This window comes from Adiantum capillus-veneris, chromosome 20 (genome assembly GCF_014529385.1).
Source record: "Adiantum capillus-veneris isolate H3 chromosome 20, ASM1452938v2, whole genome shotgun sequence".
Taxonomy (NCBI): Eukaryota; Viridiplantae; Streptophyta; class Polypodiopsida; order Polypodiales; family Pteridaceae; genus Adiantum; species Adiantum capillus-veneris.
The window spans coordinates 29,351,817-29,370,371 of NC_140950.1; the positions used below are offsets into that span (position 1 = coordinate 29,351,817).

The 18,555-nt window shown below is 43.4% G+C and overlaps 1 protein-coding gene across 2 annotated transcripts in view; it reads right to left on the minus strand.

Moving 5' to 3' along the window:
• Nucleotides 1–452: 452 nt before the first annotated feature.
• The window catches only part of LOC147432294 (uncharacterized), a 63,896-nt gene continuing 45,793 nt past the window's right edge, over nucleotides 453–18,555 (minus strand). Inside the window, exons 3-7 of one of the 2 annotated variants that reach the window (XM_086492254.1) lie at nucleotides 9,095–9,146; nucleotides 6,619–6,686; nucleotides 2,179–3,096; nucleotides 1,789–2,016; nucleotides 453–849 (exon numbers count right to left, since the gene is read on the minus strand). In XM_086492254.1, coding sequence (XP_086348380.1) covers nucleotides 754–849; nucleotides 1,789–2,016; nucleotides 2,179–3,096; nucleotides 6,619–6,686; nucleotides 9,095–9,146 — 1,362 coding nt within the window. In that variant the 3' untranslated portion in view covers nucleotides 453–753. Of the gene's footprint in view, nucleotides 850–1,788; nucleotides 2,017–2,178; nucleotides 3,097–6,618; nucleotides 6,687–9,051; nucleotides 9,147–18,555 lie in introns of both variants that reach the window. The other variant, XM_086492255.1, reaches the window with a different exon arrangement.

The following is an 18,555-nucleotide window of genomic DNA, read 5'->3' on the forward strand; positions in this document are numbered from 1 at the left end:
GGAAAAACAAATGTCTCATAGTTGCATATGTACAAAAGACAAATGCTTAGTCAATGCCACTCTTGCCAGAAAAAAGGAAGGAAAAAGTTTGCCATCATGCACTTGCCATGTGGCACTTACCCAACAGTCCATGATTGCTCCTAAGAGTTCCATGCTTTACCAAGGCCTGACGTAGGCTGAAAATCGATCACTCTTCATATTTGCCCTCTTAACAAATGCTTAATCATTGGATTTCCCGGGAACTCTTGGCCGTGTATGAGAAAGTTATGTACTCTTTTGTATATGGAGCCTTGGCTTGTGTCCGCCTTGTAAAACTTCACTCAAAGCTAGCTCTGCTAAGCGGACCCACTCCGATGGGTAACAATTGTAAATTTTTGGTTCTCTCTTTATACATTCCGGAACACTCATGGTAAAAAACAAATGCTTCATGGATCAGCACAAGAGCACAATAGTTTAGAGGTCAAGGTGGGCTAGTGATATTATATGCCCACACACTTATTTATCGCCTTGAAAAACTTAATCACTCTTCATCAATAGCTCATTTGCTCCCTTTACAAATGCTGTATGGGTCAGACAGATGTACTGTACATAATGCTCCTTGATACGAGAGAACTCTAATATAGAGTCGAAGCTGCCTAACAATTTGTACATTTTACAGGATACAAATTCTCTATGTTACAAACCATAGCTTCATAGTACACTCCTTGTATGCAAATGTGAGAAGTTGTCTTCATTGATAGAGTGATGTCACCCTCAGCTACAACCAGATCGGAGATGATTAAGACTTGCTGCTACAGTTTTTGTCTCTTCCCGAAGCCGTTGCAAGGTGTTGAGAAGTTGTTCCGATTTCTGAAACAACATAAACAAGGACAGAAACTAAATCACTTGCCCCAATTTACATACTTTTCTGTGCAGAAAAAACTTCTTCACGAACCCTAATGATTGCCTCAAAAAGGAAATGCGTATCCTGAGTTTTCATTACCCAAAACAATTATCCTGTAAAGTGTAAACAATATGGAGAAGAAAAACATAATTGGCATCCACTTGCTATGACAACCACGGCACATCTTTTTGGCACCATACGGTTTGCCTAAGCTAATGGGGTTCTTTGGAATGCGAGAAGAAAAGAGAAGTGTGTAAGAGGGTAGGAGAAGGAGGTGGGTGTGCATGTGCAAGTGGGGTGAAAGAGACAAGGGAGAGGGGGATTTGGGGAGTTAATGAGAGGAATGTACGCGTACACACATTATATGGGAGAGTGTGTAGGCGGTTGTTCCTCCGGTGGATTCGTGAGCAAGCGTGAGCTACGACGACCAATGCAGAAACGATGAAGCAGACGCAACAAGCAGGGCGAGGCATTTTTCTCCCAATTTGGTTGTGCACTCAACTGCCCTAGTACTACTGGTTTCTCGCATTCATTGGCAGGACTCACATTGGCAGGCTGCATTTGTTAAAGATCACTCATCAGATACTTGCTCTAAAACTGGGGCTACCGCGATCACTGTCCCTTGACTGATACAAATATTTTAACTCGCATCCCAGAATCAAATATTTTAACTCCCATCCCAGAGGAATAGCCTATGGGTAGATTCCACCCAGCAATATCCTTAAATGCGCCTTAGGTCAGCACAGCTTTGCAACCCACCCTTTGGGCTAAACGCATACCCAACTTAGCCTTAAAGATACTGTGATATACGCAAAACTGATCTTTGCTAGGAACAAGATTCATTGTGGACTCTGCAGAAAGGGAAAGTATAAAATATACATAATTGGACATAGGAAAAAACAAACCTCCCTCTGAGTTCGCAAAATCGTCTCTTCCAAATCAAGACTGTCATCTCGACGGATTTGTCTACACCGAAATTGCTTTCTCGAAACAGTCCTGACACAATCTTCATCTTGTCTTCTACTTCTAGTAGATTCCTTTTCTTCACTTTCTTGCATTGGTTGGTATTCCCTTCCAGTGACTCCTTCGGGTTCTTCAAATTCATGTTCCTTCCGGAGATTGCACATAAATCCCTGCATGAAGTCCCATTTCAGCAGCACAGAAGAAATCCTCACGTGCATACACTTTGCCCAGAGAAAACTAGCAGCTTTAGTATTGAAAAAAGAAAGATGCTTCAAGAAGTCAAAAGATGGGAGAAGGACCCCTTGCTATAAGAGAGCTACTCAGCCAAATACCTTGTCAAATCTTTGCTTGGAGGCAACGTTATTTGGCTGAGGTGCTTCATTCTTCGGTGCACTTGAACCCTTGTCAAGGAAATCATCAGGGCACATATGACCATGTGCAGATGTCGATGAGCTATGATTGCCCACTGCACAAAATATTTTTTGCCCTGTATTGGCAGTCAGATTGCATGAGACTGCTCTTAAGGTTGGTATATGAGTCCCTGACATTGCATCCAACATTCCATGACCATCTTGCATAAGAGTTTCTGAGCCTCTATCATCTGGTCTTGAATCAATTTCCGCTGAAGACTTTTCAGTCACTACATCTTGCTCACCATTTTGACTTTCTTTACTTTCTGTGCTTGAAATGAACTCAGCTTGTAAGTCGCGTATCAATAGCCCCAAGTTCTTACAAGGCTGAAATAATTGTGGATGAAAAACATTCTTCTGTTCAACTGCATCCCTCCTAGTTTCCTCGGTTCCCAAATCTCTGTCCGCCACAACAGCAAAATGATCTGTAACAGTCTTATCATTCTCTTGGTTAGTCTCACTCGTTCTTATTTTACATCCACGAAAATTTGCTTCATCTTTTGGGTTTTTACTAAACCCTTTTCTAACCACAGTTGTTTTCTCTAACCCTGTGAAGCCTCTTGCTTTCCACGCCTTCTCTAAGTTCCCAAAGACTCTAGCTCGTGCCCTTGCTTGGAACATTCTTAGTCGTTCTTGATCCAAAATCCAATCCGTTTGAGTGAGGTCTGGTGAGCTTCCAGGCCTTCGTAAACTTGTTTTTTCTCCAAGGACATCATAACCAGACCATTTGTCTGATCCTGAAGAAACACTCTCTCTTAAGCTGCAATGCTTGCAGTTTGTAAAAGACTTTTTTACATTGAAAATTTCCCGTTTTGTCTTGTCAGATAGGCATGCGTAGGCCTGAAAAAACACCAGAAGATTAAAAACTTTGCAAGTAACTGGTGGAGCCCCTAAAATCACAACATTTACATCACTAAGAAGAGATTCATCTCAGGAAAAGTGTCATACTAGAGATTGCACAAGAGGATTAAACTTCCATAAACCTTTAGAATTGGGAAATTTGGAGTAGTAAAAATTTTAGAAAAATTACCCAATTCAGCAAGGCCGGCATTTTTACGGAAAAATGAGGACAAATTGTCCGATCAGACAAATTAGAGATCTATCAATTTGTGGAGAAAATAGAAGGGTTACAGAGAGAAGGGAAAAAGAGGAAGGAGGAGAAGAGAAGAAAGAGGAAGGCAAAAAAAACAAGACACCGCACAAGAGGAGCCGAACTGCAGAGAGGAGACCATACGAATCCGAAGATTGTGCCGCACAATCAGAGCTTGCGGATGATGATGTGGCAGTGTAGATGTTGACCTAGCAGCCTGCCCACGTGTACTTTTTTTAATGAAAGTCAATGAGTTGCTTTTACTGTAAACGTTGTTCTTAGCAGTTGTTTTTGGGGACTACTTTTCGCCAAGACCTATATAAATTCATGGCCGCTGTGCAGTTGTAACTCAGATTTTGAGAAAATGTATTGACCAAGTGAGGGTATGCAACTATTGACCTGCCTGATCATGCATGTATTCTAGAGGCTCACAAAGTGCCAAGCTAGAGCCGAAGCTACACGAACTAAGACGGATGCTGACCTGTAGCAGTAGCTTGTCCATGTGGCTCATGTGTGATGCACACGTGACACCTAAAAAATCACAAGCAGTGTCGTGTTGCAAAAGCGAGTTAAGGTCTTTTATAGGGTAGGGATGGTACCTCTCATGTTCTTGCAGGTTCAGCAGGAGAAGAAGTCCTCCAGTAGGTATTTAATAAGATTATCCATGAGAAGAAGTTTTTTGATAGGTACTTAACAAGATTATCCAAGGATAGCGGGCTCCTTTCCTTAATGGTCTTTGATAAGGAGGCTCATTTTCTTAGTGTTTGCTACGAGCTGAGGAGCAAGAGACTCTCCTCTGATTACAACCATTGGTTTTCTTTTGGCATAAGAGGATGTTGGTCATCCAGTAACTCCACCAATCATATCATGACCTTATCAATGGTAGCTTATTACCTACATCATAGATTAAGATCGTTCGGCCGTTGTCAGAATTTCAACATGTACTCTTCGTACTAATCGAGGCTTGCAGCTTAGCAAGCCTTGGTATGCAAAGCTGTGGGCTACAGGTTTTCCAGTAGGGAGCTTCCTTGATAGCAAGTTTACTTTTACGATCGTGACTGCCTCTCCTTTGAAGAGAGGCTGATTCCAGGTTCAATTTCAGCCATCGAACCAGGCAGATAAGGCTCTCACCGGGAGCCCTTTAGATTTGTACAAAGATTTTTGTTGTCTGTACAAGATGGAGATGCGACATGGATCTCTCTTACTTGGACAAGAATCTCGCTGTTTTCCTAGTCTTCTCCCAGAGTATTTGCCTCGAGTATCATAAATTAGGAGTCGTCTTTGCAATGATTTTGGGTGAGGGTAGGTATTGTCTGATGGGACTCAAGTCCCCCACTCTTAGATTTATCCTTCACCCCTCCCTCACAAAAGGTCTTCCTCACTGCATCTGTCTTCCTATTATTCATGGAGGGGATTCAGAACTTCTAGGACACTGTTCTGTATGTGGCAGCGCAGGACGATGGCAACCGTATGCAATCATTGCTCAGTGCACAGGAGTATAGACATTAGAAAATTGGCTAAATGACACAAGAGACTCCTCATAAGTTCAGAGGTACTCCAAAAGAAAGATATCAGAGGCAGAAAAAGGCAGAAGACGACTACCTCCAAGCAGAGGCTTTAAGACCTTCTCCCAAGTATTTTCCACTAACAAGTTCACCTTCAAGATCGTGATTGCCTCTCCTCTAGAGAGAGGCTGCTTCAGGGCTAAGTTTGACACGTCAGAGCACATAGATGAGGCCCTAGCACGGATCCCTTTGGATTTGGACAGAGCATTTAGCTACCTTTAGAAACGGGGTATGGACCTTTGTTGTCTAAATGGGGGTACCTTTGCCTTGGCCTTCTCCTAAGTATTGGCCCCATCTTTCAAAGATTGGGTGGAGTCTTGGAGTAACTCGCTTTCATCACAAGGCTATGTATCGATCAGCTCCGGAGAAACCAGAAGATGACTACCTCTACACAGAAAGCTTAAAGACTACATACAGGCAACCTTTACAAGCAAGTTCATCTTCAAGATCGTGGTCGTCTCTACTATGGGGAAAGGCCGCTTCATGACTTACTTTGAAATGTCGGACCAGGAGATGAGGCCTTAGCTGGAAATGGCATATCGACCTTCTTGTTAACTTCAATTGAGTTATTGTACGAGCAATCAGTGCGTGAATTGAAGGTAAGTAAAGAAAACAGTGATTAGGATCTAGTGTGTGTTTAGGAAGTACTAATCAGTGATCACACTTGGGGTTCTGACACCAGTTGAAAGAGCAGAGAGCTACGGTGGGTGGTGACGATGAGGCGCCATACCTAGGGAAGAGTGAGAAAATGAAGAAGGATAGATACACGCTTTACAAAATAGAACATATACAATACTTTCTCCAGGAAAGGTAGCCTTTTGAATAGGCTCTAAAAAGTGATTTCTTCAAGCTTCCAGCTTGGAAGCCTTTTCTCCTTGCATCACAATGATGGCATTATGATAACATTTTCAAAAATCCTTGGACTTCACACAGACTCTTTCTGCATAAGCTTACACATAAGTAGAGAGGTGCACAAATCTCGCATCCCACAGAGTCTTGGAGTCATTTGGTTTTTCAGCCACAACTCTATGTATTGATCAGCTCCATCATGGATAATATCGACTGGATACTATGGCATCCCCACTAAAATCGTGCATGCCTGCATGTATGCATGAACATATGCAAGCACCCAAAGAAGACAAGATATTGCTACTGACCTATCCCTCGAGTATCTCGACAACAGGTATGATGATATTTTGCTGACCCATCCGCACAACTTCATCATTGGATGACATGGAAATTGTTTAATTATACCAACCTTTACACCTTTTTTGTATAATGAAAGGCCAAGAGAAATCTTGGGTCAAAATTTCATTGAACACCTCATTCGGGCATACAGTGAAAGTATATGTAGCTTCAAGAATCGAATTGTGCCCTCAAGATGGCCCTAAATATTGATACATGTATGCATGCATGCGCCAAATTCAAAGATCATTTATCGTTAGTATTGTTTCCAGGTTCCTAGCGTAAAATCATGCATCATGTTTTCAGGGTCAACTGTGTCGAGCAAGGCTCCTTGCACACTAAAGAGATCGATCTTGAATGGCAGCTGACATGCAAATATGCGTCAAGATGATGATTTGATCTGAAAAGGCAGATCAGTACACACCACAACTTAATCTGAGTAATTCGCCATGAAATGTTGTCGACAAAGAGGTAAGAAATGTAAGTAACATGGTACGAACCCTCGGATGAAGTTGCACATACCTCTGATACTAGTTTGAATGCAGCTTCAGCCTTCCCATGCTTGTTTTTGTCAGGATGAAGTAGTAATGCTGATAAAAATATGAATGGTTAGCAATCAAACAGGGCACATACCAAAAACACATCAGCTATTACCATCAGTCTTAGGAACTTATTTTAAATAATGTGACATCCTACAGTTGGGCACACGGACACGGACACACAGATAGGGGTCGTGGCTCAGAAGTCGCGTTATAACGTGGGAACTCCTTTAATTGGGCCTTAATCACTTGAGATAAGAATTGAAGGCTAGGTGTTAACGAGAGCAGGGAATTTCCCATGCGAGTTGACGGCGAGGCTAAGGAGCCACGAAGCAGGAAATTCCCTGCTCTCGTTGACACCTGGCTTCAATTCTTATCTCAAGTGATTATGGTCCAATCAGAGGAGTTCCCAGGTTATTACGCGACTTTTGAGCCACGACCCCTATCTGTGTGTCCGTGTCCGTGTGCCCAACTGTAGGATATGGCACAGATCTTAACAGCAGTAATTCCATAATCAGCATGCCAAGCCTTATCACAAAGCAAGATTCAACGGGGTGAGACTCATAAGGGTCTGCCTAGTTTGGTGCCTTGTTTGTTTTGAACATTCGAAACAACTTCCACCATCAATTTAGTTTGGCAACCTTACTTTATTGGCCACCTCCAGTGGTCTCTAAGTAAACCTCCACTGTCAGTCACCTACACACAATTCTTGATGTTCTCTGTCGTACTATTAATCATGTAATCTCACATGTCCTTGACTACCATGTATAATGTTGCATATGATAAAATTCAAATCAATAGTGATGATAAGATCCAAGCTTCTTGTGCACAACTATATATGTTTTGTACGTATAGAAGTTTGTAGTAATGGGCAAAATTCTGTAGATATGCTAAGGACTACAAATGGATGTGTGCACAAATTTTTGCTTAAATCGACAACAATGAGAACATAGACTGCATCATCTGGCCTCCATTATATTATCATATGAATATTTCATGGTGTGAGGCTACTGCCCTTGCTGAACACTCTGCTCTTATATATATACCTAGAAAAATCAGGGGTAAGCGCAGATTCACCTTTGAAGGAAAGTACAAGGTATAGACGCATGGTAGTCAACCACAAAACAATATAAACATCACTTCCATCATGCATAATATTGACTAAATACCACCACATCCGCGCCAATGTCATAAAGGGTGTAACCTTCAAGAGAACCAACCCAGTAGTGGGTGTACAACTAGGTATTAAGAGAGACACACATACACAAGCATATATCAATACAAAGTTCTGCATACTGAGTTTCTGCCATAACTCTAGAGATGCAGGCTACATTCAGCCAAACAGACCCTGAAACGGACAAGCCTTCACTATGAACTGGTACAAACCTCTACAAGTACAATACAATTAATCAAGAGGGACCCTTGCAAACAATTGACTGTTTTGCAAAGAGAATTGATAGCTACTCCTTGCAAACAAGATAATATGCAGCTGGCATTCCTGTCAAGATGCTATGTAGAAAACTCCAAACACCTCATTTCAGAGGACACCCACAAGAGACAAGAGAGGTGTAGTTCTCTAAGATGCATTGGCCCTAACACTAGTCTCGTGGAAAGAAAGCCACTTTTGTGGCTTGAAGCAACTTTTTTTAAGAATTTTCTTATCAAGATTTCTAAAAGCAAAACCCTTTCAGGGAAATATGCTCAACACAATACGAGTTGATAAAAAATTGTATGAAAATAATTCAAGGACTAAAGGTGTGTTCCATGTCCGGACATCTTTGAAAACTGATCTGTCAAAGGCACAAAATTTTACAAGACCGTCTCAAAAGTAGATCAAACAATTTTGAGTAGGCTCAAGCTTCTTTTAAAAATACAAATACATAGTAGTTTTACATAAAAATTGCTATTTTTTGAAAAGTGAGCTTTTTAACTTATAGACTTTTGAAGTCAAGTCTCTCGAAGTAATTTACACGTCTTACTCAAGAAGTTTCATGAAATTTCTTATGGTCAAATTACCAAAACAGCCCCAAGCCCTTTTATGGCTCAGATACAAAACTAGTGCTAAGGCGCCCGCCCTTGGCAGGATTTCTTTTTTACATTGTGAGAGACATTACAACTCTCTGCTGGAGAGATCACTCTCAGGATCTGAGATCAACTGGCACGTAGGCCACACTTAATAGCACCATTTGTTAAAGCACTTGTAAAAAGAATGGAGTCTTGAAAAGAAATCGCTGACAAAGCAGCCCACATGAGTAGTTAGCTCAGCTAACTTTATAATAATACAAAACAGAGATGTAAGGTAAACAAGCATCACTGTATACACTTATCAAAGGAGCTTCTATATCACCAGGCTTTAGGAAGAGAAGACCAAAATGAATCAAAGCAAGAAAACTAAAATATTTTCATGAGATCTCACCCCCAAAAGTCTTACACGGATGATTGAACTTCCGAAAACTCACCCAAATGGCGATATCTCTTCTTAATAGCACTAGGTTCTGACTTCTCATCCACCTGAAAAGCCACAAATAATGAAAATGACCAAGAAAAAGTGAGATAGTCTCTATGGAAAGACAAAAGAGTTGTAATTAATGCTTATGCAGTGTATCTCTTTGTTTGCTTTTTGCAAGTGAGATTGCTTTTCTAGAAAGATTAAAAAGTTATCATTATTGCTTATGCAAGCTGTCTGCTTATTATGACTCCCTAAGAAATCTGTGTGTGTGTGTGTGTGTGTGTGTGTGTGTGCGCACTGCGCGCGCGCGAATACATGTGTGCGAGTTTCTTTGTATGCTAAAAAACTAATACAACTAAACAGAATATGTTGAAAAAGACAACTCACCCTTGACAAGGAACAATATGAATAAATTTCTAGTATATAATGATTGACTGCAATAAGTAAACATTAAAAGTTCATTCCAAAGTAAAGTGTCAAATTGAAGAAATGTAGTATTGACTCCATTATTATATGGCAATAGATCCAAGCTAAATCGAAAAATATATATCTCACCTACATCCATCCAAACTAGAAAATATTTCATCAGTGACTAGTCGGGTTGGAGAGTCCTCTTCTAATTCAGCAACAGTCAAGGCTCCGACCTTCGTCCATCTGGAGATGATTCCCCCTAAGACTTCTCCTGCGACATCGAAGGTTGAGACAGTTCTTGTTGTTTGAGACTCTCGAGATTGGATCCTTATTGGCGACAAAATTGGTGAATCTCATTCACAATGAGGGCATTATGTAGTTGATCCAAGGTTCTTTATGTTCCACCATTAAGTTTCCACCTTATGTCACTGCACGAGGTGGGATGCATTCCTCCAAGGTTCTTTATGTTCCACGATTAAGTTTCCACCTTATGTCACTGCACGAGGTGTGCAAGTTAGGCATGAAGGCGGTCTTCATGAAGCATTCAGTTGCTATTCGGGATCTCAACTCAGGCAAGGTCAAAGGGGGCACGATGAAGCACGGTCTCACAAGCTCCGAGCTCTTTCCTCTGTCGCGTGCTCTCCTATACATGATCTCTGGCATCATTGGTTTGGTGACTTGAATATTGACGCTCTTCATCGTGGTCAGGTGATTATTCGCTTACCCAATATGGGAGTAAGCGAGCACAATGCACTTCGTGCATTTGTGGGAAGCAGCATAGAAAGGCTATTCCAAAGCACATTACACATCGAGCTACTGCAATTTTGGAGTTCGTAGCTTGGTTGCCAATAGCGCTTGTCTGAGTGTGATATACCCCTTATGCTTTGGATAGAGCCTCTGTTTGCAGCCTGTGGGATAGCCCTCTGAACTGGCTCTGGCACCTCCGCTGTAGATGGAAACTGCCCCAGTCCTTGAGCAATATGACAATGGTGCTCCCATGGGAATCGGTTCTTGAAACAAAAAGGCATTGGGTACTGAAAGCTCCAAAGGCTTTGGCCACGGGAAACCACTCCTGCGAAATGGAGTCTGTTAAGGGAGAGAAATCTAGGGATACCGGTTGAGAGTATGAGCAAATGTAGCAACGGCCTCGACCCACAAAGACTAAGGCAGATCATGATGCTTGAGCTAGTTCACGCAATCTCCACCACAATCCTATTCTTTTGCTCCACTACTCCATTTTCTATGAGGGCGATCTAGTATTCACAAGCTCCTACTTGATGCCATGGTTTGCAAAACACTATACAAAAGCATTGGAGGTAAACTCTCCACCCTTGTCCGTACAAATAGTCTTCAATTGCTTGCTGGATTCCTCCTCCACAAGTGTACACCAACTCTTGAAGATCTCAAAAGCCTCATCCTTATGCTTGAGGAAGTATAAAGCGGCTCATCCACCACCGACATAAAATAGAGGGCTCCTCCCAAGGATAAAGTCGGCATAGGTCCACAAAGGTTGGTGAACAAGAAGCCTCTCATTTTCTAATCTCTCCCACTTTACTTAAAAGTCAAATCTTTTGCACCCAAGCACAACATCCCTTTGCAACGTATGTGTTAAGAATCATATATAGAGATGATCTACTAGTTGTGCTTTTGTGAACAGATTGACACTCACCTTAGAGTCTCCATGTGTTAAGACCCCTCTCTTTGCACAATGGAAAAAAGGGAGTACAGTATTCAACACAGAGAGATTTCACATGTGGGAGATGAAATTGAGGGGGCACCTATTGGAAAAAGGGTATGGTCCGCTGTCAAACCACCTCAAGTGAAGGCGCCAAAACTAGGTCAATGAGGGCACAAGCTCAAGCCAAGATGAGCAAGCTTTAGGGATAATTATCACTGCAAAATTATGAGCATTACATAGATGAGTGCACCACAATAGTCCAAGCATGCAAAATACTAGAGCAAAACTTTGGTGCGAGGACCATACAAAGCAAAATCAGCCTCGAAAAAACTTTGTAGAAATTGACTATGCTTCAAAGGGAGGATACTTCCAATCTAATCAATAGACTGATAAGTATTACGATTCATCACTCAACTCACATACATCAAATGTGAGTTCAAGCAACATCAGCCTCAAAAAAACTTTGTATAAATTGACTATGCTTCAAGGGGAGGATATTTCCAATCTAATCAATAGACCGATAAGTATTATGATTCATCACTCAACTCACATACACATGGTATGCCCGAATCTATAGTTTCAGATAGAGATCCCCGTTTCAAGAGTCTGTTTTGGAGGGCAATCTGGGAGGCACAAGGCTTAAATTCTCGTCCTCGTTTCAAATGGGCAATCGAAGATAGCCAATCTTGTGGTTTTGGACTTGTCAAAGTCATACATCTCTGTTCAAAAGACTCAATGGGAGAAGTATTTGCCCTTGGTGGAGTTTGTCTACAATAACACAGTACATATGTCTACGGGGAAGGCACCATTTGAGATTATCAAGGGTGTCAAGAAGGTTCCACCCATTCTAAGCACCAAAGATGATATTTTTGAAGCCAATCAGTATACACAGGATCTGGACACTGTTTTGCCCAGGTACAGGAGGCTTTATTTAGAGAAGTCTCAAGCACGGCATAAGAACGCAGCAGACAAGCATCGATGTGACTAATGGCTCAAGGAATATATTGGGTGCTCCTACAATTTGAGAGGGCACGCATAAGGAAACGGAAGGATAAGGAGACGCTTTTTCCAATGCTAAGTATGCGATAATAAGGACCTTTCCAAATCCAAGAAAAGATAAATGATGTATCCTTTAGATTGAAGTTACCAGACACTTGGAAGATTCACAATGCATTTCATCCGAGTCTATTGAGACCTTTCAAAGATGAAGTGCAGTCAAAATACTTGGAAGATTCACAATGCATTTCATGTTAGTCTATTGAGACCTTTCAAAGATGAAGTGCCACTGGATAGGCAGCCAGATGAGCAGCCCCAAGTGGAAGAGACAAATGAGATTCTCATTCTTTGGCTCACAAGGAAAGGAAAACAAAAGGTAAGCTGTCGTTGGTATTTGATCCAATTCAAGAACTCTCCGGCTCTCGATGCCAAGTGGATGGACGAGGAGAACCTAGCGGATACTCCGCAGTATTTTGTCTTGTTCACCTGAGGGGTGATGTGGATATGTTAGTAACGAGATTTAGTAGATCAAGACATCCGTGAACAGATCAGCGCGGTCTGGATGTGATTGCTAAATAAGTTACAAAGATCATGATTCTCATCTAAGATCTCAACAGGATAGTGATGTGAATGTTCAGTGACTATCGTCTACGTGCAAGTGTTGGATATGTGTGGTCTAGTGCGTCGGTACTTAGAGTCAGTGTCACTAGTTTTTGTCATATGTCTGTTTTTTGGCATAATCGAGGGCGATTGCAATTCTTTCAAGAGGGGGGTATGTCACGAAGTGATGAGGTGGCATAGCCTGAAGAATAAAGGCCCGAGAGTAGGGGGCCTAACCCCTAGGACAGAGTCAAACGAAGTTCTAACCAACTTGCAGGTTCCTATCGAGGGACCCAATGGGTTAAGAGTTAGAAACCTAACCCGCCAAACTTATGGAACCCCACTGAGGGGCCTAAAAGCTTTTAAAATAAAAGTTGGACCTAAATTGCATAAAGGCTGATGACGTAGCAAGCCGTACGGATCTCCACGTCAACGCTAACAACTGTTGACGTGGCACGCAGTACGAACAGTCCATGGAGCGCTAGCTTTTGGGACTCCAAATGCTTTTAGAACCTATGCTTTTCATGTAACTCCTTTTGGGCATGGCTAAGGGCCTCTAAAGAGTGCCAAGGCCTCTTCTCCCAGCAGATTAGCTTGGAGCGTGCCGGAGAGAGAGAACCCTCGGACTTTGTACTTTGTGGAAGCTTGATAATGTCACGTGCACATGGCTCTGTGTGCTATGAAGACATGCTTCATGGACTTCTAGAGCCAATTATCCAACTATCCCTAGATAGGAGTGTCTAGAATCCTAGGAAGTTTAGTACCGGCAATTTTGTGAGCCTGTTTGGAGGACTTGCATGTCCAGACGAGTCCACTCGATTAGGTTTTCTAGTTTTGGAACCCTCTTGCATAAATGGTTTGTACAAGCGTTTTGACGGATGTTGTTACACTTCAATGGGCATCTGATAGGATCTGCATGTAGATCTAGGCTAAAGGAACATGTCGGTCCAGTCGGTTCATCAGTGGTTCACAGAATAGTGAATTATCGTCAAAAAACTCCCATGTGCACACATTTGCACATTTTCTCGAGGTGGCACAAATTTTCGGACTTGACCTAAGAAGTCGGTATAAAGGAGACTGTCACGAGTCTATGGCAACTAACTTTACTTGTTCATTTCTTTTTGGGGGAATTTTATTTGACTTGTTTTAAGGCACCCCTCTGGAAATGCCAATGCCGGAGTTGCATGGTGTGAGGCGGAAAATAAGAGTCTAGGCAGGACGGCTAGTGAGCATTGAAGTTGAGCAAATGGACTAAGGTTAGCCATGGTGGGGCTACGAGTGTAAATCACCTGATAGCTGGCCGACATTGCATTTTTCAATGTGGTTCCAGTGGTGATTGATGGTCAGATGACCAATGTGAGTGCCATGGAAGCATCTCCTAAAATTTAGGAAACTGCTATTTTCGACCTGAAAATGTGTTCGCGTCATTACCTCCGGTATAACAAGGGGAACATTTTATTACTCTGCCGCGAAGTCAACTGGGCGACCGGTCGGGAGATTTTTAGGGGGCAATCCCGAAACGGGAAATGGCTTGTAAACGCGCCGAGTGGCACATTTCTGTGCACTTTCCTCATGCAAGAAGAAGTGGCGTTGAATTTATAGCTGGGAGGCTCATTTGCAAGTTTCCTGCCACAGGTTAAGAGCTATGGAGTGCTTTCTTTCCCTCTTATGTATAGTGCGGTGCCAGGAGTGATGCCCTGCACGCTACGCACTGCTCTCTCTCCCCCCTACGAGCAGTTATGTTATGCCCCTCGAGTGGGCTTTTCATTTGACCAATGTACAGTTATGTGGGTTCATGTGCGATTGCCGAGGCAAGAGCCTCTTGCACAGCTACTGGACTAGCTAGTGGCTAATCCCCCGCAGGTACAGGTGAATTTGGAGAGGTTTTACGTGAGGAATCTCGTCCGATTCATAGGGCAAGTAGCCTTACGGGTGCGGGAGCTCGAGGACTTGCTACGGATGCGAGCGGCACGCGAAACGGAGCCCAAACAGGGAATTACAGCCTGCTGTGTATTTTTGCAGGTTCAGGCTTTCGGCCCTAAACGGTCCCTAATACCCCCAGGACGTTCGGGGACGCAAGGGGACCGCTGTAGAGATGATCTGGTGCATTTTCGGGGCAGAAAACAGAGAATTCAACGTGCTGCAGATTCTCGCCAGGTTTTGCAAAGTGTCCGTATGCGTCGGGAAAGTCATCTATTCCGTGGGGATACTGCATGTGAAGCGTCCTAATACATTTATGCTGCCGAAATCGGGCCAGAACAGATAGAATTCAGCCCAGATTGTGCGGGACAGCTTGTAGGAAATCACAGGTTCTATTCCCTCTGTTAAAGAATAAAGAAATACCGAAAGGGGCGCCAACCTTTGGAGCCTACAAGTGTCGCTGTCCGCTCGGGAGCATTCTAGCTTCCAGGCCGTGCTTTTGTTTTGAAGTGTAATCCCATTCCGAGTTACAGGTTCCTTCTAAATCATTGCTTTGTGTCGTATAGTCAAGTGTTAAAGAATCGGGTGAAAGCTAACGTCTACCGCCCTACGGGCCAATCCCATGGGTCCGTTGCTGGGACAAGATCACTTTTTCCTCTAGAAGTGAGCCTTGGTTGGCTTGCGGCGAAGACACAAAGCATAGGAACTTGGAATTACACTATGGCTGACAGGACAGACGCTGCTAGAGAAGAGGGTTCCTCTTCCCAGGGTAGACAAGCTATTCCTTTGCAGCATGAAGTTGGCGAGAGTTCACAACCGCCAATGTCTACACCTTTTGTTCGTGTGAATGCACAGCGAGAACAGGTTCAAGGGTTCATGACTAGACACTTCGAAGAGGATGCGTTCAGGACACAATTAGTTGTTGCTGTGAATGTCTTCACTCGGTGCAGAATCCCACGTTTATGGATTATCTGCAAGCACCATTAAAGTCACAGCAAGCAAGGGAATGCCCTCAGATACAGAGCCCGTTGAGGCTCAAGCCCAAGTCCCCCATGCGACTGAGCAGGACAGGGAGCATTCACATGTTGCAGAGTCACGTCAAGCTCCTAGACAGGTCCCTCCTGTCCATGAACAGGTGGCGAGGATCCCTACTCCACAGGTTTTGACAGTTCAACCCGCCACCTTTCAGGGTCAAAATGTTGCATTGAATGGACAGGGAACGAGTCTCCAGGCAATGCATCAGGTTTTTCCACCACCCACAGTACATCCTGGGTATTCCGAGGGTGGATCCGTTTTCCAAATTATGGTTGGTTATGCGCCTGGAAACAGTAGTACATGCCTGGAACAGTGTTTGGGGGTATGCATGGCATGACACCCAACCCCATGTATGGTAACATTGGCATGCAGCAAGGCTTTCAGAGCAATCAGGGCCAATTTGGGGTGCCACGGGTCAATTTTGGCATGGCTGGTTTTTCTGTACAGCAGCCAGACATGGCACCTTTGATGCAGAATCTCAATGACCAAGGGCCACAGATGGTCCCTACTACAGTGCCCATGCTGCGGACGCTTCCCTATGACAATTTGGAGCCAATAGAAAAGCCAAAACCATACAAAGAAGGTGGTGCAGCTCTGAAGTTCAACACCTTTAGTGGCTTCGAGGATAAAGCAAAGGCTCTTACTTTCCTCCAGCAGTTTGATACAGCTTATGCAGGAGGGAATTTTACAGAGGCTTCTAAAGTAAGAAAAGCTGTCACTTTCTTAAAGGACAATGCGCTCACATGGTGGACGACATTGTTAATGCAAGGACAGGCACCCGCCACTTGGGTTTACTTCAAGCAAATGTTTGCATCTGCTTGGCTGTCAAATGAATTTGAAGCCGATGTCATGACAGATTGGCACTAGCTTACTTCGGCTACATGCAAGAGCTTGCTTGTCAAGTGACACATCCAACCCTATGTGTCCGTGGACAAGCTACAACATAGCAAGGGTTTAGTCAGTCCAGTCAGTCTAGATTAGAAGTGATCTGGCACTTTTGTGAGTCTATTCGTAGACCGTGCATGCCCAGTCACTTAGTGTAGATGCATATCCTCTGGTTGCACATAGCATGATCATAAGCGTTCCCAGCAGAATCCAATAGAATCCTTCAAGGGAATTTTCTTGTGCATTTAGCCTATTTTACCTATTTTTGACATTTTTCACTTATTATTTTTAAGTGACTTTAGTAGGTAGGGCAAATTGAGTAAGTTTGTATATAAGCAAACCTAGATAGTACTAATTGGCAGAAGAGGCAGCAAGAGCCCAACCTCAGCAGGCAACTTCTCAACAAGAACCCCCTTGGTGGTTTTCCCTCCAAGCAAGACTTCCCGTAGCCTAGCGTTTTTCCTCCAACAACCATCCCTAGCGTTTTTGGTCATCATCGCCATCGCTTCCAGTCATTGGAGTTTTCAGCAGGTGTCACGAGGACGTGGCAAATGCTAACCTTAGTTGTTGGTTTCTTTCCAATGATTTTTGTTTAATTTTTGAGACCCTCTTTTTGAAGTTGCAAATGGTCGAACATTGTATGGCCAATGTGAACGGTAGTTTCACCCGCAGACGGAAAGTTGGCCGGCACTGGAATTCATATAGTAAGAGGATGTCTAGGCTCAGAGCAAGATCATGTAGGTCCCCCCGTCGCACTTAGCAAGTTGGTGGATACTAGGAAGTGAACTCAATAAAGGCATAAAGTCAAGGTGGGATCACCAACAGAAAGTATCCGACAGTTGGGCCACATTGCACTTTTGGATGCAGTCCCAATGAGGATAGATGGTCAGATGACCAGTGGGAGCCCAACGGAAACATCTCCTAAAAATTAGGAAACTGCTATTTTGGGCCGTGAAATGTGTTCGCGTCATTACCTTCGGTATGACCAGGGGAACATTTTATTACTCTGCTGCAAAGTCAACTGATGCAACAGTTGAGAGATTTTTAAGCAGGAAGCCCAATGCAGGAAAATTGCATGTATGAGTGCCAAGTGGCACTTTTTGGTTAATTTACCAAGTTTGGGAGAACAGAACTCGTAACTGACTGTTTGGAGCAGTTTTGGAAGCTGTTAACTGAGATTTTCAACCATTTCTCTGCATTTTTGAGCTTCCCATGGCTTTACCTAGGTCCACGGAGCTCATTTTCAGCATTGGAAGGCATCAGATGCGTGTTTACAAGGCTGTTTTGCTGCGTTTTCAGCGATACGCAGGTTTAGGCAGCCATGGAAATCTACCCCTTTTGCATCTATTTGTTCACAGATGCATTACAAGTCAAGGGCAGAAGAGGGGGCACTCGATTTATGCTGGGGGGGATACTTCATTGAGAACCTGTCACAGGTTAAGAGCTATGGAGTGCTTTCTTTCCCTCTCATGTACAGTGTGGTGCTAGGAGTGATGCCCTGCACGCTACACACTGCTCTCTCTCCCCTCTACGTGCAGTTATGTGATGCCCCACAAGAGGGCTCTTCATTTGACCGATGTACAGCTGTATGGTTTCATGCTTTTGTGGTGAGGAAGGAGCCTCCTTGAGCAGGAACGGGGGTAGCTAGTTGCTACTCCAAAGCAGACACCGGTGAGGTTATGCACCAGTGAGGGTCATAACCTCACCATACAGGTGTAAATTCAGCGCTGTGTATGCCTAGAAAATTGACTTTTTTTCAGCCATACGGACGTCAGAACCATTGGGAATCGTGCCCCACTGGCAAAGGACAGTGAGGGGACTGTTTAGGGCTGAAAACAGGGCAAAAACCAGTAAATACAGCGTGCTGAATTTACTGTTTTTGGGCAGGAATCAAAGGGTTTATGCCAGTGGAAGAGAGTTCCAGCAGGGGAATTGGTTTCGCGCAA